General features: G+C 45.1%; 1 protein-coding gene across 6 annotated transcripts in view; it reads left to right on the top strand.

Annotated features, from left to right (window-relative positions):
- Positions 1-4,365: 4,365 nt before the first annotated feature.
- LRCH1 (leucine rich repeats and calponin homology domain containing 1) overlaps positions 4,366-25,418 on the top strand; it is a 267,358-nt gene continuing 246,305 nt past the window's right edge. For all 6 annotated transcript variants that reach the window (XM_023731582.1, XM_023731580.1, XM_023731581.1 and 3 more), the window contains exon 1: positions 4,366-4,858. In XM_023731582.1, coding sequence (XP_023587350.1) covers positions 4,555-4,858 — 304 coding nt within the window. In that variant the 5' untranslated portion in view covers positions 4,366-4,554. The remainder of the gene's footprint in view (positions 4,859-25,418) is intronic.

The raw sequence follows: 25,418 nt of genomic DNA, 5'->3' as shown, positions 1-25,418 counted from the left end.
CATTTCAAAAATTTCTACATGCACAGTTCAGTGACATTGACTACGCTCTTCCAATTGTGCTGCTATTCTCACTTAAGATGAAGGCTTACACGGATTGCCTCTTTATGTGATTTGATATTGACTGTTGTCTGTGAGCCATCAAGAAGTTATTGTATTTATTTATGTTTGCTTACTGTGTCCTAGCTTCTTGTTTTGTTTTGATATGCCCAAATAGGCTACTCGTATGAGCTAGTTCAATTATTGGCACCTTTGAAGCTCTAATGTCCTGTCACCAGGTGGTTAGATCTGTTACTAGGTATGTGAGCTCAGGAGTCCGCCCATTCCTCCTGTATGGATTCAGCTCAGGTGCCCAGGTAGATAGCCACCAAGTGTGTGGTGGAGGCTCTCACTCACAGTCCTAGACAGGCATGGGTGATTGGTGTAGGCACAGGCATCTGGCTGCAGTAGGGGGACACACTCTGAGCAAGGCAGGGGGCTGATGGCCTCCCCCTGAGTGTCCAGGAGGAAGGCGTGTCCCTGTTCCCTAGAGTGCGTAGGTGGGTAGGTTTTGCAGCCGGACTATGAGCAGCTAATGCTGTTGGCTATAAGGACTGGGGGGCACCTCTTATTCACGGGCCCCTATCGCAGGTGGCTAGGTGGCATGGGTGGATCCACCAGTCCTCAGGCCCCTGATGTGGGTAGGTGAAGACCCTGCTTAATGGGCAGAGCAGTGCCAAATATCAAGAACCTGCCACTTCACAACTAAAACAGTTGAAGTTAGACTTCCACTATACATCCTGTTGAACTGAGGTAATGAGGGCCTACACTGTTGGAATAGGCCCACACAAGTCTATGCAGAGGGAAAAGGCACTCAGAGTCCGTGGATACCTTATGCCTGTGCCTACGCAAAGAAGCTGTGCCTACTCTGGGTTTCTGGCTTAGGGGAGCTGGCAGTTTATTTTTTCCCGTTTGTTAATTTTTCACTCTCCAAGGCGGGGAGAATGGCTCTGGGCATGTTACGGATTCCACTTCCGGCCCAGGGGACTTGGCAATTGCTGAAGCCGGTCTAGGCCCCAGTGCAGAGCAGGGAGCGAGGACGTAAATGGGAGAGAGGTTTTTCCTTAAAGGGGACATTTTTGATCCGCACGTGTCATGGATTGAATTATGTCCCCCCAAAAAATGTGTGTATCAATTTGGCTGGGCCATGATTCCCAGAATTGTGTGGTTGGCCTCCATTTTGTGATTGTAATTTTATGTTAAAGAGGATTAGGGTGGGATTGTAACACCACCCTTACCCAGGTTACATCCCTCATCCAATGTAAAGGGAGTTTCCCTAGGGTTGGCCTGCACCACCTTTTATCTCTCAAGAGATAAAAGGAAAGGGAAGCAAGCAGAGAGTTGGGACCTCATACCATCAAGAAAGCAGTGCCGGGAGCAGAGCACGTCCTTTGAACTGGGGTCCCTGCCCAGAGAAGCTCCTAGTCTGGGGGAACATTGATGAGAAGGTCAACAGAGAGAGAAAGCCTTCCCCTGGAGCTGATGCCCTGAATTTGTACTTTTAGCCTACTTTACTGTGAAGAAATAAATTTCTCTTTGTTAAAGCCATCCACTTGTGGTATTTCTATTGTAGCAGCACTGGATGACTAAGACAGCATGGTAGGCCATATGCAACTACTTACCTTTGGCAGATTCAGGGCTGCTTCTTACTGGTTCTGGGTGGCCGTGTAGAGTCTCTGGTACTGGGTCTCTCCCAGTGCGGAAAACGCGCCTCCTGAGCACTGCCGCTTGCCTGCCTTACTGCTCACCCCCGAGCTGATCAGGCCTGAAGGGCTCAGGCTCTTGCCAGGTCAGGTCTGGCAACTCCTCGCTGTTTCAGAACCATCTCTTCCTCCCACGGCCACTCAGTCTGCTTCCTCAACTTTGCCTTAGATGTTCAGGGCTCCTAGATTGTCATATATAATTGATTCACTTGTTTTCTCAGGTCTTTGTTGTAAGAGGGTCCACCGGAAGTGCCTGACTACTCCGCCATCTTGGCCATGCCTCAAGAATGATCACTTGTTAACAAGCAAATCTTTATTAACTCATATTCCCATTATTTCCTCTAAAAAACAGAATTGGTGGCTTTAAAAAAATTTATGCTCTATTTGACGTATCATCAAAATTCTTGGTCTAAATTAAAATTGCAATCTTTCAGATTTTCTCAACCATAGCCAGCATACTGATCACCTGGTTTTAGCTGAAGATTTTCAATTGAAATTCTTTTATGTGTCTGTCTTTGTCTCGCACTCCTGTTTTGGGAAAAGGGGAGGTAGGTCAACTTTTACAAGTGATGTAATTATACTTAATTCAGTATTTTGAAGCCTGGTTTTTAAAAGCCTGGGAGACCAATGGGAGTGGAGTGGGGGGTGGGGAGAGGTTGATGAGAGGTTTTGGAGGATACCAGCAGGTGGCGCTTGTCTCCTCTAATCTGAGTACAATGTTTTGTTCTCAGGCAAGAATCCCAGAGGAATTAAGGGCAACTCTGCAAGCCTTCCACCACTGTCTGTCAGTTTGTCACACTGTGGTGACTTGCATGTTGCTGTGATGCTGGAAGCTTTGTCACTGGTATTACAAATACCAGTAGGGTCACTTTTGGTGGACAGGTTTCACGGGAGCTTCCAGACTAATACAGACTAGGAAGAAAGGCCTGGTGATCTGCTTCCGAAAATTAGCCAGTGAAAACCTTACGGATCACAACAGAATGTTGTCTGACTTGCTTGCTTTGGACACATCATCATAAGGGATCATTCGCTGGAGGAGGACGTCATGTTTGGTGAAGTAGAGGGCCAGCATGGGTGAGGGAAACCCTGGGTCGAAATGATTGGCACGACAGCCACAACAATGGACTGGAGCATGGGGATGATGCAGGACTGTGCAAAATTTTGTTCTGTTGTACATAGGTCACCATGAGTCACAGTCAAGTCAAAGGCAAGTAACAACAACAACTGCATGTAGTCAGTGCAAGTGGCATAGATAATGGCAATTCTTTAGTGCCGTGTCAATGAAGTCACAAGTTCCAGCCTGTACCTAGGCCATTACATTTCTGCATCACTACTTAAAAGATGGACTGCCCTACTCCAAGGACTGTATTATTTTCATACTTGACCTCCAGCCCTATATCCCTAAGCCAAGTAGCTTACAGTGACCACCCAATTCCCTCAAGTTGGAGCTGAAACTTGGGGAAAGGAGTGAGATTTTATCAATCTTCCAATTGGTCTGCCCTTATGGTGCCAGATTTCCTATCCTCACCCCCCACCTCCCAACCTCCTCATGTGCCAGCCTTGGCCTGGGCATCTACTGCTGGGTCGGAATGGTAGAACAGCCAGTAAGCCAGCATGTCAGCTCCCAACCGCCACAGGGGCAAAGAAGCAGCACAAGGACACATTTGACGTTACAGGTGCAGATAGGTACCACAGGTTCAAGCTGGTCACTGGCTTTTTAACCTCTTCCCCACCACTCAATTCAGCCATCAGCCAGCCCCTCTCCCTCATATGACAATGCATTTTGTCCACCAGAAGAGCCACCGACATTTTTACAAGTCCTTCCTTTCTATGTCTGTAGCTTTCTAGCAACACTCAGCAGCAAACACTCTGCTCTATCCCATTGTCTGTTCGTGCTGGAGTCCAGCCCCGGGATATACAGGAAGGAGGGCAAACTCCAGAGTCTGAAGGCTACAAGCTGGAATCCAGCTCCACCTCTGACTGCATGAGTGACCTTAGAGGAGCTTCTTAACTTCCTCTGTAGACTGGGGGAAACAGCTCTTTCCGCTTGCTCAAGGGGTTCCTGGGTTAATGAGGTAATTTACATAGACAACTTAGACAAGCGCCTGGCTCACTGGGGGCGTCCAAATGCCGGCGGTTTACTATTGCCTTCTACCAAATGAGGGGGGGATCTGTTGTGCTCATCCCACAATGAAAAACTGCCTTTTGAGGACTTCTGGGTCAAGTAGCCGAAGTGACGCGTGGAATTGCAATAACCTCACCGCCCCGTGAACTCACTGTACTTCAAATCCCATCCCTGGCCTCACAGCGTCTTCTCAGACCCCTCCAAAACCTCTGGTCCCAGGAGCAACGAAAAGAAACGCAGAGGGGTGCCGCGCTTAACTGAACGTCACATCTATGCAGGCAGCCAGCCCCCCAAGACCCGCTTTCCCCGCGGAGCGCAGCGCAACAGCCGCGTAGAAGGCTCGGGCTGGCTGACAGCGTGGGGGGAGGGAGGAAGAGACAGCAGGCGGCGGAGGAGGGGAGAGCCGCCGAGAGGAGGGAGCAGGGGCGGGAGGAGACACATGCGCGCTGCCGCTGCTGCCGCCGCCGCAGTCCTCAGCTTCCCCGGGACAGGAAACCTTCAAGACCAGCTGCCACTACCGCCTCCCCGTCTGCCCCTATTCCCGCGCGCCTCCCCACACCCTCCTCCCGTTCTTCCAGCGTCTCTCGGTGGAGCACTGCAGGGACTCAGCCAGGCTGCCGTCTGTGCTCCGGCGGAAAGCCGCGACGCCCCGCAGGAGCGGCGGGGCGGGGTGGGGGGACCCGGGAGAAGATGGCGACGCCGGGAAGCGAACCCCAACCTTTCGTCGCTGCCCTCTCGGGGGCTACTCCGCACCCACATCATCATTCCCACCACCACCACCATCACCACCACGGAGGAGCCGGAGCTAGCAGCGGGGCCGGGGGAGGGGGCGGCAGCAGCGGCGGGGGCTTCAACCTGCCCTTGAACCGGGGTTTGGAGCGCGCGCTGGAGGAGGCGGCGAACTCCGGCGGGTTGAACCTTAGCGCCAGAAAATTGAAGGAATTTCCAAGGACTGCGGCCCCCGGGCACGACCTCTCGGACACGGTGCAGGCAGGTGAGAGGGGGCCGCGCGCGGGGCAGGCAGCGTCTGGGTGTGGGTGGCTGGCTGGCTGTCGTGTCTTCCCTGACGTTGTGGCCAGTCTGAGATCTGGCCTCACCGGGGTACATCAGCCCATGCGGTCCTGAGTCAAAGGCGAGCCCCGCAAAGGGCACGGTGGCCTTGCCTCGCCCGGCGGCCGTGGAGTGGTGCCGGGAGAACAAGGGTGCGCCGGGCCGCAGAGCCCCAAGCGCGCGTCTCCCCGGCCCCCACCCTGTGGCGGTCGCGCTGGGGGAAGTGCCCCGGCTGGGAGTTGCGGGCGCGCTGTTTGCGCGCAGTGGAAGTGGGAGGTTTCGGGTGGCCACTTGGTCTTCCTGGGCCCCACGCAGGAGCTGAGAATCCGGGGGCGGGCAGCCGCGTCTGCGCTTCCGACCCGGGCGAGCCTGCTTTGCATCGAGGCGTTGCCCATCCTGGTGGGGAAACGCAGACAAAGGTGGCGCGCCCTTGGTAGACCCGAGGGCACCGACCCAGTGCCGCGAGGCCCCCTCCGCGACATCAGTGAGCGGTTAGGCAGTTTGTTGCTGACTGCGAGGACGTGCCAAAGCTTCCTCTTCCTACGCTTGTGCGAGAGCGAGAAAGGAGCCGCCGGGATTGTCGTGAATCCGAACAGGCAGTCACTTCGGAGTCGATCGGCTCTTGTGTTACTCGCCCGTCGCTAGCCGCCCACGCAGTTTTGCTTTTACCACCGAGGCTATCTAGTTCTCAGTAACCCGATCTTTGCCGGGGCCCTGGAAGGGACCACATGGTATAGTAAAAGACAAGTAATTAAAATGAGCTGGTTTTCCTGTGCGAGCCGGCAAGTTGTAACTCGCGCCCGTGAGCAGCCAGCTTTTTCAAGTTAATGTCATGTGTTGACATATTTCTGAAACGTCTGTTTGGTAGTTGGAGTTACAGGACCGGGATCTATAAACAGGAAGGAGGGTGGTGGAATGGGATCCGGGCCTTGGGACCCATACAGCTTTGTCTTGGTTTCCGACTCTCCGTTTCAGCGCCCTGGGAAGAGTTTGTGCCATAGCAAGCGTCCAGTATTTCACAGGGCAGTAGGTGCCCATTTTGGAGCCACTGTTCAGACTTCCTGGCTGTCATCGCCTTGTGGGCGGAGTGTCAGACCCCCTAAACTTAATCTCACTGCAGAATTAATAGGGATGGTTTGACTCTTATTTTGAGATCTCCCAGTTTCCTGGGAGTGAGGGGGTGGGGCAAGGGAGCAAGCAGTTGGTTTTAGAAACGGGTTTTTAATGCCTATGACACCACCCCCCGCATTCAATAATCATTTATCGAGAGCCCTAATGAATAGTTAGAGTTCTGAGATCACTGAAGTCAAACGGCACTCTAGGGTCATTAAACTTTCTAATTTGGATTTTGCGATAGTCAGGAATGGGCAAGAAGGAGGGTATTTCCAGAGTTGAGCTGTCAACAGCTGGGGAGTCTCTTTTGATAGGACCTCTTAGCTACATCTTTTCAAGTGCAAGTTATTCCAAGAATTGCTTAAATCATTAACTTAAAAAAAAAAAACAAACCTGTTATTAAGCTCTACTTCCCTTTTGCCATAGAGTGTACCATGAAATATGGACTGGTTAGCAGAAAATAAAGCTAGTTTGACCAATAATATGTGTGTATAGTTAGAGAAGATGGGGGGCAGGACACCTTGAAAGTTGTTCTTCTACTTCAGTTAGGCTGATGTTTATTTCCAAAGTTAGGTGCACTTGATGTGTCTGTTGTGTTGACGTTTCCTTGAGAAGACCAATGCTTTTCAGAGCAAGGATCACATTTTTCAGTTAAGATCATACCATGTGAGACAGGTACTTAAAAGTACTTCTTTTCTCTTGTCCGTTTGCTCGTGACCTTAGGTTGTGAGTTTTAATTACGACCCTCACTTGTCCATGTTTAATGTTTAGAAAATTCTAGTTAATTAAAACTAAGAGGTTTAATGTTCCTGTTGTTGTGGAGCCCTGGTGGCACAGTGGTTAAGAGCTCAGCTGTTAACCAAAAGGTCAGCAATTTGAATCCAACAGCTGCTCCTTGGAAACCCTGTGGGGCAGTCCTACTCTGTCCTGTAGGGTCGCTGTGAGTCCACAGGCAGTGGGTTTGGTTGTTGTTGTGTGCTGTCCACTCAATTAGGATTCATAATGACCCTACAGAGACCTTATAGGTCAGAGTAGAACTTGCCCCATAGGGTTTCCTAGGCTTTAATCTTTATTAAAGAAAAGAGCAGATCACCAGGACTTTTCTCCTGTGGAGCTACTGGTGGGTTCCAACTACTGACCTTTCAGTTAGCAGCCCAGAGCTTAACCACTGCCCTTAACTTCATCTAAAAATGAAGTATTAATTGGGGTGGGGGTGGGGTTACTAGATTTTTAGAAACTCAGGACAACTCAGTAAAGATAAAGCACATTCAACATAGCCATTTGTTTTAAATGAAATTTAAATACCCAAATGTTTTAAAGATTTGCTTCTGCAAAACATCTTCGCCTCAGGTCAAAAGCTGGGTATAAGCTACATATATTATACTTTTTTGTTATTTGGGAGAGCAAAAAGGAAAATAAAGTAAGAGTTAAAATTACCTCCAGTTTCCACAGTGTTGACATTTCTTATATATAAAGAATTTAGTAGAGTTAAAAGTATGAGTAGCAATATACACAATAAAGATAGTGGTTTCTCTTGGGCTGATATTTAGATTCAGAATCTCTCTTAAAAGCAGGATGGCATGTGAAGATCTTTAAAGGCCTAAGATGTAAAGTGTACTTTTCCATAAATTTTGTAAGACAGGGAGTGACATGGAAAGCTTTTTCTCCCTGTTGTCTACTATAGGCCATTTGGTTTGTGCCTTGTAAAAGTGACTGTTCTGGCAGCCACCTGTGCAGGACGGCACTCTTGGGTGATGTAGCTTATCCAAACAGAGTTGACAAGACAGATGGTGGATTCTCATTTTATAGATGTAGAAATTTATATAGGTGATGTGCTCAAGATTATACTGCTAGTGAACCAGTGACTTGAATCCTGATGGCCTGGCTTTAAAGTTCATGTTCTTGACTGCTTTTTTATTAAGCTGAGTGAAGGGGTGGAGAGATACAGATAGGAGGCTTTCTGGAGGAGATTGACCCAACCAGCATTCATTTAAATATACCTACTGAGCACCTACTAAGTGCCAGGCTTCTAGACACAGGAGCTACAGCAGTGAAAAAAGAGAATCCCTGTTCTTAGGAGTTTTCACTCTAGTTGAATGTGGGGGTGGGGAGAGAAATTAAGAAATTGATTTTGCAAGATGAGTAGGAAGACTTGCAGTATAGATATATCTATGTTTTATTAAATGTGCATACTTCCTTGATTGATGATTTGAGGTGGCTTGTTACAACACATGACTACTAATAAAATTTTAAACTGAAGCATAAAATTGGGCCCAATAAAAAGCAATATACAAGTGTGCATCAATGAAGCAAACTTTTTCCTGGTGGTGATTTATTAAATAGTGTCATTTTGGATGAAGAAGTTTGAAAGGGTTTATTGGGTGCCATCGAGTCGATTTTTGACCCATAGCGACCCGGTATAACAGTTTAGAACTGCCCCATTGGGTTTCCTAGGCTGTAATCTTTATAGGAGCAGATCTCCAGGTCTTTCTCCCGCAGAGCCACTGCATGGGTTCCAACCACCAGCTTTTGGGTTAGCAGCCAAGTACATAACCCTGGTGCCACCTGGGCTCCTTGAAAGGGTGTTAGCATGACTGAAATAAAAGGGATTGAAAAGAGGAGTAAGCAGGTGTATGCCTCAGGCTGATTGCAGGAGGTTCTAGAAAACAAAAAGAAAGCCCTTGTTGAAAGTTCATCTCCTTTAGGAGAGGGGTGGAGCATATCTTTGCCAGTAACTTTTTGAGGTGGCCATTAGCAGGAAAGACTGGGGAAGATGAAGAGATTGTGAAGGCAAGAATACAGAAGTACAGCGTAAAAAGTGCTCATTGAGCTCCTTCGTGTGTGTAGAGTATCTGTAGGAGATGCAAAGTATAAGACAAGACCGCAATGTGTGACATGCTGAGTAACAGTTCCAGGATACCTGGGGTGCCAGGCCACAAGGCAGGTCAAGGTGAGTTGCCAAATAGCATAGATAAACATTGTCTGCAGGATTCAAAGCAAAATGATCATTTCAGTTAAGCTAGTCAGGAAAAACAATATTGTCCAATATAGTGGCGCAATTGTGAAGCGCTCGTCTGCCAACCAAAATGAAACCCACCCAAGCAGCTCTGCAGAAAAAGACCTGGCGGTCTGCTCCTGTAAAGATTATGGCCTAGGAAATCCTATGGGGCAGTTCTGCTCAGTCACATGGGATGGCTATGAGACTCAATGGCACCCAACAACAACAAAAATGGTGCTAGACAACGAGCCCCATAGGTGGTAAGGCACTCAAAATACACAGCGGCCGTAACAATGGACTCGGGCATACCAACAATCCCGAAGGTGGCACAGGAATGAGCAGCGTTTCCTTCTGTTGTGCATGGGGTCGCCATGAGTCAGAGTCGACTCCACGGCAACTAACACCACCAACCAAGTTAGGAAGGACTTTAATAGCAGAGATCGAATTTGGGCCAGGTTTTGTAGATAAAGAGGGTTTGGACAGAAGTGCCTATGAACAACCTGTGATTGGAAAGATGTTTCCAAGATAACAAGAGGCAGCCTAAGATTCTGTGAAGAAAACATTAAGAGATGGCATTTAAGCCTGTCCCTCGGGTCACGTTTCCCCATCCTATAATGGGGAAACATGCAAAGGGCTCTTATGACCTTTTATTGAGGACACTGGAAATGGCTGAGGCCTGGGATTTGTCAGTCTGTGGGACTGAGGCCCTTAGTCTGTCTGAGCTTGCTCTCTCAAATGTCTGTACAGATTCAAAGACTCTTCTCTGAGAATTGTGGGCAGGCTTATCTGCTGAGGGCTGTCGTCCCCCACCCCACTCCTGCCCTATAGCAATTGAGTCCTTGGGATATTAGCATTCTTAAGTCATTGGAATTCACACAGGACTTGATAAAGAAATCTATTCATTCTCACAAACATGTTCTGTCCTGTAATTTTGGCCATAAAGATTTTTCACTGTAAGTATAATGAAACTTTTGAAATCACATGTGTTTTATTAAACTAATGTTCTTTTATAGGCATATCTAGTGTCAGATTATTTTTCTGCTGTTGAATGTATTAGTTACTGCTGTAGCTGTATTTATTGTGGTAGTCACTGTCATAGAAATGTCTTCTATTCACTGCATTTTAAAGTATTAGTCATATCCGTTTCCTTCCTATTATTATTTTTTCTTCTGTTGATCAGTTTTTTTCCCAGTTAAGGTGTAGAGAACTTCTAATATTAAAAGCTTTTAGAACAACTAAGTCTCAATATGTATAACCAGCCAACCAGTTGACATCCATCATTTCTGACTTATGGTGACTTACGGTGACCCCATATGTGTCAGAGTAGAACTGTGCTCTATACGGTTTTCAAGGCTGTGACCTTTCAGAAGCAGATTGCCAGGCCTGTCTTCCAAGGTGCCTCTGTGTGGGTTCTAACTGCCAGCCTTTTGCACTACTCAGGGACTCCTCAGTATATACCCAAAACCAAACCCGTTGTCGTCGAGTTGATTCCGACTCATAGTGACCCTACAGGATAGAGTAGAACTGCCTCATAGGGTTTCCAAGGAGCGGTCGGTGGATTTGAACTGCTGACCTTTTGGTTAGCAGCCAAGATCTTAACCACTGCACCACCAGGCCCCCTGTATATAGTGGTTCTAAATCTTGCCCATATTTGCTCCTCTGTGTATCTGTGGTATGGCAAAGACAATCTCCGAAAGCATACATGGTCTTCTCATTGCTTGCATTATCAGCTGCTTTCTTGAAAGGGCAGGAGCATACTAATCATGTTTCTGGAGCAATAGCCTGCAATTATAGGCCACAGAACCTCTGGAGATTTTTTTGGGCTGTGCCAGTTTATGAAGGAACAGCCCAAGGTGTGACCTTCATCATGGAAATTATTCCACTGGATGGTTTGTCAATCACTGTTACATCTTCCTTGATTTTTGATTGGTGTATGATATTAGGCAAAAATTTGACACACCCTGCCAGTATAAATTTTTTATTTAAATTTTTGACTAAGACTGTTTTCAAGTTGCATGTGGGACACTTAAATTTTGCGTGCTGTGATTTAGCGATTAGAAACCACATTCTGCTGTAAGCATTGAAAGGTTAGATGCCTTTTGAAATCCATGTTGCTGTTGATCAGTTCAGAAGTGTTTCCTCTGGTCCCTGGTGTGTACTTAGATGTTTTCTATCCTATTTCTCACTTCCATCATTGCTAGTTTAAACGTAAGTTGTTTCCCTTTTTTTTTTTTTTTTTGCGTATATTTTTATATTTATTCCCCGTTTTCATACATGTAAAGACTTTTTATGTTTAGGCTGGGCAGCATTTACTTTTTATTATGTCCCCATAACCATCTCCTCCCCAGATGCCATGTTGAGTGTACTTTTTTGGAGATTTGGTAAATTGAAAATTAACCTTACAGACGTGCTCTTCAGTCAACTTAAGGTTTGTCGGCCAGACGTCAGGGAAAACTGGTTTGGACATGGTAATTCTGCCAGCTTGTGAATTCTTTCACTGATTGTACTAGTTAGAAGTAAGGTAATTCAGTGTTAACTGCAGTGATTATTTCAAACTATAAAATGAGAATCTGTCACCAGATATTTTTTAAGGATGTAAGACGCAGAGCTCAACTACATTTACAGAGTCGAGCTGTTTTGTCTAACTCCTGGGAAGCCTAGAGGCTTCTGTTACTGCCACCATTGTTGCATGAAAGTGTTTCTGCACTTGAATTTTTTTTTAGTTGCTATGATATTTCAGATTTTTTTTGTGTGTGGGATGTGAATTGTGTAAGAAAGAAAAGAAGAAAAGAGAGAGAGAGAAAGAAAGGGAAAAAAGAGACAGAAAGAAAAGGAGAAAAAAAGTTCAGAATTCTAAGTAAACCTCAGTTTGGGAAAGTCGGCCTACCATCAGACTCGAGCTTGAAACAAGCCCGTTTTCTTCATCTTAATTTAAGAGTTTAGTGGTGTTGCTTTCATATATTGTAGTAAGAAGTAGTACATTTGGAAACCATCTGTTCGCACAAAGTAATTCAAAAATAAAGTGAGATTGTTTACATGGACAGAAAGTTGACGAACTGTGAGAATTTGGCTTCTCTCTCTTATTCCAGCAATGCAGTAGAAGGGAAATGCCTTGATAGTCGTATCTCTGTATATGTTCAGAGTTTTTCCTGACCATATCATCCTTCACTGACAGTGAAGGAGGGTATGGTTGGGACAAAAACAAACTATAGAAGAATACTGTGTTTGATTTGTATAACAGAAATGTTTTTTTTTTTTGCTGGATAAGAAATTATTGCACCTATATGAAATACGCTGATGCTGAGCCAGCTGTTGAACCTGAGCCAGCTCAGCTTATGGTACTCGAACTCTTACAGGACATTTTTAAGTCAACGAGGGCAGGTTATCCAATTTTGGGATCTTCCTTGATGTTTTTGTTTTCCTGCTCTTGTTCCTGAGCCCCCTTTGCTAGAGGGCTACCTATGATGGGGTGCGAGATGAAACAGAATGGGGGGTGCTCCAGCTCGTTGAATCTCCAACATATTACCCACCGGCTGTCTTGGATTTCGTCTTCTTTTTTGTTGTGGTAAATATATATGTAACAAAACATTTGCCATTTCAACATTCTTCACATGTACAATTCAGTGACATTGATTGATCATTATTATGTTTTACAAACATCACCACTAGCCATTTCCAAATTTTCCCATCACCCTTAACAGAAGCTCAGTGTCCCCTAAGCAATGACTCCCCGCTTCCCCTCTCCCGTCTGCCTGTCCTTGGTAACCACCAATAAACTTTGGTCTCTATGTATTGGCTTGTTCCAGCGATTTCATACAAGTGGAATCTCACACGGTTTGTTCTTTTGTTACTGACTTACTTCACTCGAATGATGTTTTTAAGGTTCTTGCATGTCATAGCATGTATCAGGACTTCGTTCCTCTTTATAACTAATGCTCCATTGTATGTATATAGCTGTGCAGCAAGGAACAGTATAAATCCGATCCCCAAAATGTGGAGACTGATCCAGCCCTCACGTTCCTACTTCTCCGTGTCACGAGCTGCCCCTGCGGCATTCTCTCACTGACCTTAGCCACCTGGAACTAGGTCACAGCTCAGAAGTTAAAAAGACACCGTCCTTCAGACTGCCAGGTAGGCAGATGCCAGCTGCAAGTTTGGGGAGTCTATCCAACACCCCAGCCTTCTGACCTGCTGGCTACAGATCCGGGCTGTTTTTCTCCTACATCTTCAGGATGCTGGCTGCAAGCACAGGATTCCACGATACCCTTGTTTTCTGACCTGCTGGCTCCTGTTTCCCCTTGGGGTTCCATAATTTGCTAGAACGACTCATAGAAGTCACCGAGAGTATACCATACTTATGCCTACAGATTTATTATAGCCAAAAAGGATACAAATGAAGAGATCCATAGGGCGAGGTCTGGATGTGTTCCCAACGTGAAGCTTCCAGGTCCCAAGGGCAGGAGCAGATGTTCTTGTCAGCCAGGAAGCCCTCAACCAGTAAATTCCCTGAGCCCCAGTTCTCCGGGCTTTTGTGGTGGGCCTTACCACATGGTCATGATAGGTTATACCGTGCCTCCTGAGGCTGGTCAACACGGGGCCACCAGGTGGTCGCTCTAATTAGCCGTCATTCCTTAGCCTCCTGTGTGGTCCATGTCTCAGGAACTAAGAACAAAGGCCAAATTTCTCTCTATACCTCACAATACCTCATTTGGTTTATCCATTCATCTGTTGGACATTTAGGTTGTTTACACTTTTTTGGCTATTGTGAATAATGCTGCAGTGAATATAGGTATACAAGTTTCTGTGTTCCTGTTTTCAATTCTTTTGGGTATATATCTAGGAGTGGTCTTGCTAGGTCATTTGATTTCTTCTTCACAGCCTCGCATGAATGGGCAGAAGGAGGCCCCCATCTTTGGTTTTCTAATCATCTGGCTTCTCCTGCAGTGTGATACATACAGTATTGCTACACAGTGTATTCTTATAATATTCTTTGGTGTTTTTTTCATGTTTATACCATACGGGGGTTAGGAATAGCATCAGTACATCTGACCTAGTTCAGTCAGCTTAGCTCTGATTTAACTCACTTTATCCCTTCAGGCAGCAGTGGCAAGTTCAAAGATAGCACCATCAACAGATTGCCTGACTGGACCTCCCTCTAGATTGCCTTCATTCGCCCTTGTAAGCCATCTACCTCACTTCCTCCCTACTTTCTGCCTTATTAGAGTCTACGTATCCCACTCTCATTTCATCCCCTCCCCAAGTCTGCCCCAAATAAACACCCCTACCCACCTCTCCTTGCAAATCTTGAACACTGAATCATGCATGGCCTTAAGGCATCTTTTGCATCATTTTCTTGTGGCATGTTTTGTTTTATTGCCTTCCCCTTTTGGTACTTTTCCCACGTTTAAGCTCTTTCCTCTTTAACTGGCCAGTGAGGCCTGGCTGGGCAGGGACAGCTTTTCCTTATCTTTGTATGCCCTTTCCACCCAGCACAGAAAGTGCTGGATAAACAGTGAACTGTTCCTTCTCCCTCCTGCTCACAGTCCACTCTCAGTCTCCACGCGTTGCATCTACCATCGGTTCTACAGTGATGCCATCTCCTGCTTGTGCACATCTTGCTGATCTGCTGCCATTTTTCCCGGTGCTGACTTTATTTTTCCTCCCAGCATCTTTTTACTCCTCAATGTTGTCTGCTCACCCCTAGTGTGGCTGGCAGCTGCTGCTCCTCCCTAAGCCTGGGTGAACTGACCTCAATGCTGCCTTCCACAAGGACAGGGACTAGGCCTGTTCTGTCAGCATTCCGATCTAGCACAGCGCTGGCTCTAGCTCCCGCCTGGGCCCATGATAGAGTCTCAGTAAATGCTATGGAGTGCCTGGATGTGCTGTGAAAGGGTGAAAGAGCCACATTTACCTTTAAAATGGATGACTCTGGCTTGTCTGGGCCTTCCTTCTGTCTCTGTCAAATTTAGAATCTTCTTTTTGGTGATTGGGGGATCCCTAAAACCAAAACTGGTTGCTGTGGAGTCAGCTGTCACTTATGGCAACCCCTTGTGTATCTCAGGTAGAATTGTGCTCCATATAGGGTTTTCAGTGGCTGATTTTTCAGAAGTAGATCACCAGACCTTTCTTCCAAGGCACTTCTGGGTGGACTCGAACTTCCAACCTTTTTCTTAGCGGCTGAGTGGGTTAACTATTTGTACTACCTAAAGTCTCTGAGTTCTTCTTTTTCTCAACAATAATAAAAACAACTTTTGCAAGTATTTGCTAAGCAGTGTTACAGCCAGAAGTCAAATGGGTTATAACGAATTCCGAAAGAGGTAGGCAGGGATTTTACTTTATCAAATATTGCTTAACTTAGCAAGTAAAGTAAAACTACTCAACATTTTTTGAGCACCTATCGTATGTAAGGAGCTGCCGATGATTAAAAAATAGACATTGGGTGAAGATTAAAGAAATAATATATGTGAAAGTATTTTACAGATACAGTATTCTTATTAACAAGTGTCGTTTTCAGATAAAGCCTTTCAGCATTTAGCCAGAGGGCCTTCCTTGCCTCTTCTTCCATCACTACAGCTTAGTGGTTAAAAGCGACGTCTCTTGAGCCTCAAAGGCTTAGGCTCAGATCTTTGCTTTTTTGCTTATAAACTGTTTCACTCTGGCCATATAACTTAATTCCTGAGCCTCAGTTTCCTCACCTATAAAATGGGAATAATAGTAAGTACTTACTAGAGTTGTTGTGAGGACAACAGTATAATAACAACAGCTAACATTACTGTGTGCTTTCTCTGTAGCCAGGTATTGTTCCAAGTGCTTTATATATATTACCTCATTTAATGCATTCCAAGTGTTCTATTTTAACCATAGCAGGGGCTCAATAGCTCCTAGCTATTATTAGTGTTATCTAGGTTCCACCCATCCTTCCATAGGTAGATCAAATTCATCTGCTTCTGAAATGCCTTTCTTGACTACTGCGGCCTGAACAGGGAATTTAGAAATCTAGAGGCCATCAATTCATATGGTCTACTATGCCAGGAATGACAAATTGAAGAGGAATGGTGTTGCATTCATCGTCAAAAAGAACATTTCAAGGTCTATCCTGAAGTACAGCGCAGTCAGTCGTAGGATAATATCCATTTGCCTGCAAGGAAGACCAGTTAATACAAGTGTTATTCAAATTTATGCACCAACCGCTAAGGTTAGAGATGAAGAAATTGAAGATTTTTACCAACTTCTGCAGCCTGAAATTGATCAAACATGCAATCAAGAGGCATTGATAATTACTGATGATTGGAGTGTGAAAGTTGGAAACAAAGAAGAAGGATTTGTAGTTGGAAAATATGGCCTTGGTGATAGAAATGACACAGGAGATCTCATGACAGAATTTTGCAAGAACTCGAACCGCCGATGACATGGTGAGGAGTAAATGAGTTAACATGTATCTAAAGTGCTTAGGTCAGGGCCTCACATTGACATTTGCTGTTATTGTTATTAGACTCCATTCTCTTTAGAAGGAGTCCCTGGGTGGCGCAAGTGGTTAAGCACTCGACTACTAGTTGAAAGATTGGTGGTTCGAACCCAACCAGAGGCACCTCGGAATACAGGCCTGGCGTTCTGCTTCTGAAAGGTCATAGCCATAGTAAACCCTATGGAGCACAGTTCTACCCTGACACACATGGGGTCACCATGAGCTGGAATCGACAGGACAGCAACTAACAGCATCTTCAGAGAAGAGATTAAATTTTATGAAGCAGATAAAGATTAGATGTTGTTGTGTGCCCTCAAGTCGATTCCGACTTACAGTGACCCTATAGGAGTAGAACGGCCTCATAGGGTTTTCTAGGCTATAATCTTTATGAGAGAAACCCTGGTAGTGCAGTGCTTAAGCTGGGTTGCTAACCTAAAGGTCATGGTTCTAACCCACCAGATGCTCTGCAGGAGAAAGATGTGGCGGTTTACTTCTGTAAAGATTATAGTCTTGGAAACCCTATGGGGCAGTTCTGCTCTGTGCCATAGGGTTGCTATGAGTCGGAATCAACTTGATGGCAATGGGGTAATCTTTTCGGGAGCAGATTGCCAGGTCTTTTCTCCTGTGGAGTTACTGATGGGTTCGAACCACCGACCTTTTGGTTAGCAGCCGAGCGCATAACTATTGTGCCACAAGGGCTCAAGACTAGATAATTTCCTAGAAATACTGTGACATTCGTAACATAATCCTAATATCCACTAGGCTTGGCTGTACTTGCTTTCAGTGTGTGTAAGCATTTCTTTATATTTTTTTGACAGTCTTTGGTGAATGGGAGAGTAGATGGTGTTATGACTGCACATTGTATGTGAGGCAGCCGAGGCTAGGTTATGAAATGAGGCAAGATGATGAAATGATGTTCCTTGGGTTATATTATCAGTAAGTGGTTGAGTCAGGACCTGAACGGGCATCTTCTGCGTTTCTGGGCTATTTCCATTCATTCCTCAGTTCAACAGCGTTCTTAGGTCTAACCTGATTTGAGTGTATCAGGCCAAGAGAAATCATGAGGGGGACAGTGGGATAGAGAAGAATGAGTTCCGGAATTTCACAGTGGATAATGGGGAACGGTGTTTCTGTGCCACATCATGTATTCAGCTGAAGGGTGCCCTGGATGGAGCTTGTTTTGGCCACGGGATTGGAGGGGTGGGAAGGAGGTTGGGTGGGCCTCAGAGGAGGATTTGGAGTGCAGCTCACAGCCCTCTGCAACAGTCCTGCCATTGATTTAAAAGTTCTTCCAGATTTTCAAAAAAAGTGATTACCTTTTTATGCTCTTGGCAAAAAACCGTTTGTGCATCTTTTTATGTTCTTGGCACCTGCTCTGAAGATGTATAGCCAGTGGTTCCTCTCTAAGAAGATGTGAGGAAATGTCTATGAGGAGGCAGAGATTTAGGAGCAGATGTATAGATTTAAACGTGTCTCTTCTTTTCTCACTATTTTACTGGCTTCCAACATTTATTTTGAATTTTAATCAAAAATTACTTAATTAAAAACCTTGTGATAAGTTCAGCATTATCCACAAATTTCTGATAAGGAAACAGAGTGGGTTTGTTAGGCAGGATCAGGTCTTGGTCCAGGATGTTTTCTTATTTAATTGTTACGACAGCCTTCCCTCTGACTCACAGCCCTCGTCTCATGGCAACCTCATGCACAGCAGAATCGGACTGTGGTGATCCATAGGGTTTGCATTGGCTGATTTTCAGAAGTAGACCATCTTAGTTCTGGAAGCTGCACTGAAACATGTTCAGCATCATAGCAACATGTAAGCCTCCACTGACAGACGAGTGGTGGCTGCACATGAGGTGCAGTGGCTGGGAATCGAACCCAGGTCTCCCAAATGGAAGGCAAGAATTCTCCCACTGAACCACCTAGGCACCGTTGTTCTGATAAGGAAACGTGTCAGTTAAGCAGTCTGAGTATGTGGGTAGAGCCAGTAAAGACAGAGTGACAGCTGGAACCAGCTCCCAAGCTGAAGGGGTCAGAGCTGTTGCTGAGGCAGTGCTGGGGTCTCCTGCCGTGCTCAACCTTACTGTCACTGAATGTGAACAGCTGGAGCAAGTGACCAGAGAAGGAGATTTTGCAGATGAGGGTGAAGTTCAGAGCACCTTGCCTGGAGTCTTGGGGTCACACAGAGATTGCTGAGCAAGGTCTAAAGCAAGGATCCGACTAACGTTATTTCCTCCATTGTGAGGGCAAAGGACCCAGGCGTATGTATGAGGAGTTCTAGCCTATTCTTCACCTTTGTATTGGACAGCTAGTGGACTGCATGTCTAAGAACTGTGTTTCAAAGCATGGAACAATGGTCAGATTTTAAAATTCTGCAAGGTGTCTATTATAAAAAATGTAGGTATACTTGGGTTTCTGATTTTGATAAGAGCGTTTTTGTTGTTAGACTTTATATCATAACCCAACTCAACAGTCTATTGAAAATTTTCTGGATTTTACTTCCTCCAGGAAGAGTTAAAGGTGTAGCATTGGGTGAGAGACCAGGTAGTTTACGTTCTAGAACATTTCCTTTGGAATGCAAGTACTTATATTCTAAAAGCTGTTTTATTAAGTAGTAAGAATCATTGATTTGTGTTCTAAAAATGCATTTTATTTTTTAATAAAGATCCTTCAATATATTATTGCTTTTATGATTTCATAAATAAAATAGCAAGGCAGCACAGGATTCTGGCTAAAAAAACTTATTTGGTGTACGTGCGCACTGACTTTAATTTAGGACTCCGTACAATAGAAGGCAAGGAGACTCATCTTTGTGTAGTTCCCTGGGAGGTATGGATGATAATCTCGGCATGCAATTTAAGGCAATTATGTTCTTTTTTTCCTAGTGTTTTGAAAGTCTGAATCAATCAAAGTTAATTTTAGTTGTGTCTGTATCAGTCATTCCGGTGGTTATGGTCTTGTAATAAACTCTTAGGTGTGGTTTCTTTCCATATTCACAATGAGTGATTCTCACATAAGAAGTGTGCCATGCTGTAACTCTCTGAGCGCCAGTGTGCCTAAGCCTGGTATGTTTTTGGAAATTTGGTAGGCATCTGTGAAGACTTGCTGTTGGTCTCCACTCCCGCCCTCCCCCGGCTTTGTTCTGAAAGGTAATGGAATACCAGGACTTAAGCCCTTGGGATCAGTATGCTAATGAACACTTGGTTTCTTAATATGAAATTTACACAGTGGGAGTTCTGAGGTAATGTGCCCGGATAATGTCTGCCTCTTAGGAGGGTGAGTGACAAAGGCAGCATAACCCAGCTCAGTGCTGTCATAATCAGGCAGCCTAGGTCTTTATAAGGTGGTTTCATAGTTCCAGCACATGCCGTGTCTTGGATCTGTGTCTCAGACCCCTCCTCTCCTTGGGCAGCCTTGTTTGTAGTCTCTTAATGCCACAGGGTAGATCGGGTTGGACTGACGAGTCCTGTTGCCTCTGGGTAAAGGACTTCGGCTTTCAGACATATCATTTTGCATAATTCTGTGCAAGCTCTCTTTCAGAAAGCTCTGCTATAGGATGCTCATAAGTCACATGATCATGAGTCCAGGTTTGCCTGGGACAGTCTGGATTTACAGCTTGTTCTCTGGCCTAAGGATGCCTGGTGGCGCAATGGTTAAAAGCACTTGGTTGCTAACCGAAAAGCTCGGCGGTTTGAACCTACCAGCCCCTCCTTGAGAGAAAGATGTGGTAGTCTGCTTCTGTAAAGATTTACAGCCTTGGAAGCCCTGTGGGGGCAGTTCTGTTCTGCCCTATAGGGTCATTATGAGTCGGAATCGATGGCAGTGGGTTTTTTTTACCCTGGCCTAGTTAATAATTGCATCTCCTTTTAACACATCCTGATTTGGATGATGAATTAGACTGTTGTTGTTGTTAGTTACCACTGAGTCAGCTCCAACTCACGGCAATCCCATATAACAGAATGGAAACATTGCCAGGTCCTGCACCCCCCTCAAGATCGTTGGCATGTTTGAGCCCGGCTGGAGAGTATTCGGTAGTGATCTGTAAGGTTTCCATTGGCTGATTTTTGGAAGTAGATCACCAGGCCTTTCTTCCTAGCCTGTCTTAGTCTGGAAGCTCTGCTGAAACCTGTCCACCATGGGTGATCCTGCTGGTATTTGAAATACTGGTGGCATAGCTTCCAGCATTAGAGCAGCACACAAGCCACCACAGTGTGACAGACTGGACAGGTGGTGGATAAGGGACTGTAGAAAGCCATCTTTTATAAAGAACAAACTGAAATGGAGACAAGTGAAGTGACTTACCCATGTCCCCAGTCAGTTAGTGCCACACCAGGTCCCCAGATCAGACCAGCTTATCCTGGTCTCAGGCTTTGTCAGCTGCCCACACTGCTGCCCTTTCAAGGATTTACAGTGCTCGGTGGGTTTCTTTTTAACTTTCATGCCAAGAAACTCTCTCAGAACTTTGATTTACACATTTTCTCAGTGAGGTCTTTAATGTTTGTCATTCATTTTAGTGGGCCAAATACAGCATTAATTTTTTTTTAATTATGAAATACAGCATGGATAAAGAGGAGTCTGTACAACATGCAAAGCCCTGGTGGCACAGTGGTTAAGAGCTCAGCTGCTAACCAAAAGGTAGGCAGTTCAAATCCACTAGCCGCTCCTTGGAAGCCCTACAGGGCAGTTCTGCTCTGTCCTGTAGGGTCACCATGAGTCAGAATCAACTTGACGGCAACAAGTTTTTTGGGTTTGGTATGCAACATGCACACATGATTTAAATGATGATAATAAAACAGACAGTTTGTAATTGAAAGGAGATAGAAACCCTGTGGCTGGGGGTGGGGCGGTGATTGCTAGAGAAGGGGTACACCTCCAAGGGGTGACGGAAATGTTCTATGTCTTGATTGTCATGGTGATACTCAGGTGCTTATATTTGTCAAAACTCACCGGGCTCTACCCTTAAAATGGGTGCATGTTATTGTATGTAAACTGTATATTAATAAAGTTGATTTAAAAAAAACCACCTATTTACCCGCTATCCAACTTACCAAGTAGAGCATTTATTTCCAATACCTTTTTAGCTCTCTGCATGCTGCTGCTCCTTGATTGTCAAGCTATTCTAAAACGTGGAATAACTGTTTTTACCTTATGGCTGAATCAATGCCAACTGTTAGAAGACTGATATTTCTATTTTAGAGAACAGGTTCTTTGATATTATTTTCCTTATTTTGAAGCAGCTCCTGTCTCCTTCTCTGTGTAGTCTTACTAATAAAATATTCTAGTTCTAGATATAACAACCAGTTGTTGTAGAGTCAGTTATGACTCATGGCGACCCCACGTGTCAGAGTAGAACTGTGCTCCATAGGGTTTTCAGTGGCAGATTTTTTGGAAGTAGATCGCCAGGCCTTTCTTCCGAGGTACTTTGGGGTGGACTCAAACCTCCAGCCTTTTGGTCATCAGCTAAGTGTGTTAACTGTTTGCACCACTCAAGGGCTCCAGTCTACAAGATAGGTATCGCTTACCTTAAATTTCTTCTGTGCAGAAACTGAGACTCATAGATGTTAAGCAGCTTGCTCAAGATTCCTGGTAGAAAGTGGAGGAGCCACGGTTTGACACCAGTTGTCTGATTCTAAAGCTTTAGTTTTTCCAGCCAAGCATGCCATCATTATGAAGAGCTGCCCTTTATTGGGGGAAATGGAGCACTATGGCTAACTCTTGCCGCAGGGAGACAAGCAGAATGGCGTTGAACCACCTCTACCCTGCTTGTATTCTGGAGCACAGGGACCCAGATTTCAGTAAGCCAGTCCATGTGGCCTATCACTTCCAAGCTTCCTAAATCACAGCTGTGATTCTGCACACCCCCTGCGCATAGACTCCTGTGGCCCTCTCCTGACTTCTCCCCCAGGCCAGCTGCCTGACAATGGCTCTGTTGGGCCTTTGGAATCTGATGCTGCCGTACTGAAACTACTCGGTTTTCTTCTTGCCCTCCTCATGGGCCTGCGTGGCTCCAGCATGCCTTTCTTTTAAAGGCTCCCCATGTTCCAGGTTAAGTGTCTTCACTTTGCCTCTAATTGTACCAGGGCTTCGAACCTGTTTGTTGTGGTTCAAACCCCTGCTGAGAATTTGCATTTCAACCCCAGATACACTGAATCAGAATTTACAGTTTAATAAGATCCCCAGGTGATTTTTACGTATAATAAATTTTGAAAACCAACTGTTTACACTGGGTCTCAGAATTGGTCCTTAACCAGAAACATTAGCGTTGCCTGGGAACTTGTTAGAACAGATTAGAAGCCCTGGATTATACCTTTCCTTCTTCTCTGCAGTTGCCATATAAAATAACACAGAAAACAATACAACAAAAAATCAAACCAAGCTCTCTGTTCCCAATCGGTCATCTCAGAATCTCAGCTCCTGTCTTTTCCTTGATGCCCTGAGCGCCAGCCTTCCTCTTCCTCACTTGGCTTCTTCTTTGCAGAACTTCAGGTATTTGGTCTATAACAGGTGGTTTACAATGATTAGGCTGATTCTAAATTGTTCTTTAATTTCATGTCTTTTCTCGCCAGTTAAGAAATAGTGATGTTGCTGTGTGCTGTCTAGTGGATTCCGACTCATAGTGACTCTATAGAGCAGAGTAGAACTGCCCCATAGGGCTTCCTAGGCTGCGATCTTTATGGGAGCAGATCCCCAGGTCTTTTCTTTCGCTGAGCTGTTGGTGGGTTCAAACCAGTGACCTTTCATAGAGCTCCGTAATGCAACACATGTTTTTAAATGCCTATTATGTTCAGATCAAGGCTGCAATATTGTAAAAAATGAAAGAGATTGGGAACACAGCAAATGAGAAGTTAAGGGAAATTGGTGGGTTTGAACCACCAGGACTCCTTGGAAATAACAATAATGATTGCTAATATTTATTGAGTCAGGTATTGTGCTATGCACTTTATGTGGCTTCTCTCATTTAATCCTCAAAACAATCTTATACTGAAGTACACATTTTCTCCCCATTTGACAGATTAGAAAATTGAGGCTCTGAGAGAAATACCAAAGGCCACATAGCTACTGAGTGGAGAAACTGGAATCCAAATCCAGTTTGACCTGAGTGGCCATATTCTACTCTTTTCTGACTCCTGGAAGGGAGTAGAAAAGAAAGGTAACTGACATTTACTGTGTCTTTATTATGGCATATAGCAGAGATGATTTAACGTATTATCTCACTGATCCTCACCCTACTGCTAAAAATTAGATACCAGGTGTCCAAAAAAGTGAGGCCCAGTGTAAACAATTGGCTAAAGGTCACAGAGCTGATAAATGAAGAGATCAGAATTAAACCAGGTCTTTCTGCCCCTAAAATGCCCCACTCTGTGCATGAGGAACTCCTTCTGTACTCCTTTTTTAATTCTCTGCAGGGCCTAGCATAGTGCTGGAGATACGGAGGAAACTTTTCAAGCAGCTACTGATTGATTGAAAAAAAAACAAGTTTCCCTTTATTCTGTTATAAGCAGAAGTGTACAAGTTATATTCCAGGGATGAAGAGCAGAACTGACAAAGAGTGCTGGAGTTTTGGAAGAGGCAATGTGAAAACATAGATGAGGTGGGATGGATTCTTGAACAGCATGGTGACTACAGAAAGTTTTGTTTATGTTTTGATAAATTCTTCCTGAATTTCACTATGATGGGGGAGGAGTGTCTAAAATTAAAAGATGAGAGGGGATGACTTTCTAGTCCTGTCTCCATTTTGAGGTTGCTCTGTCGTTGGCCTTCTCCAGTTGATGGGCTTCACCTCTCTCCTTTTTCCGTCTTTCTCAGGGACTGATTAAAGGCCAGTAGCTGGTTGCCCTGGGCCCTCTTGGTGATGGATTTGTAGAACACTGAATCACCTAGACCAGCCTAGAACTCATCTTTCGAAGAATAATTAACTAAACATTAAAAAAAAAAAAAAAAAATATGTTACAGGAACTTAGAAACACATAATATAACTGCCTAGGGTATCTTGTGCATCTTGGCTGTTAAGAGTTAGTGCAGATAACCCATCCCAGTGAAGGGACAGGTCTGCATTGGGGTAGTTTGTGGGTCTTGGGATGTGTTTCTCTGCTTTCATTTTTAGAAGTGGAATGTTTCTATTGAGTGCTGTGTGCCAAGAGAGCAGTTGTCAGTGGTACTCGTAGTGACGTCCGTCAGTCTGAGCACTGGAAGAGATTCAGGGGTAGACTCTTGAGTGATGGGCACCAGCTCTGTCTTCCATGTTGCCTTTTGCGCTCTTGGTACCTGGAGAAACATTAGTTGTGTGCCCTGGCTTTTTCCAAAGTGGACTAGGTGTGTCATTTGTAAGTGCTGTGGGGCTTTGTAGACTTATGCATTATACAGAGGCTCTCCTAGAGTCAAATACTTAAATTCATGCTCAAATTAGCATGTCTGTGTACACTGGCTCTCATCCTTTTCTTGCTGTGACCATCTGTAAGGTTTAAAACCGTAATAGGTTATGGATTTGGAGTCTTAACAGGTCGAGTTCAGATCCCAGCTCAGTCACTTACTAGTTGGGTGACTTTAGGCATGTCATGCCCTTCCTTCTCTGAGCCCCTGATTTCTCATCTGTATACCCAAAGTAATAAAATGTGTCTTAGTTATCTAGTGCTGCTGTAACAGAAATACCACAAGTGGATGGCTTTAACAAAGATAAATTTATTTTCTCACAGTCTGGTAGGCTAAAAGTCTAAGTTCAGGGTGTCATCTCCAGGGGAAGGCTTTCTCTCTGTGTTGGCTCTGGAGGAAGGTCCTTCTCATCAATCTTCCCCTGGACTAGAAGCTTCTCCGCACAGGAACACTGGGTCCAAAGGACGAGCTCTGCTCCCAGCACTGCTTTCTTGGTGGTATGAGGTCCCCCACTCTGCTCGCTTCCCTTTCCTTTTATCTCTCTTAAGATAAAAGGTG

This window comes from Trichechus manatus, unplaced genomic scaffold (assembly GCF_000243295.1).
Source record: "Trichechus manatus latirostris isolate Lorelei unplaced genomic scaffold, TriManLat1.0 scaffold00044, whole genome shotgun sequence".
Classification (NCBI taxonomy): Eukaryota; Metazoa; Chordata; class Mammalia; order Sirenia; family Trichechidae; genus Trichechus; species Trichechus manatus.
Note: the sequence above shows the minus strand (reverse complement) of the source record. Positions and strands in the feature narration are given on the sequence as shown.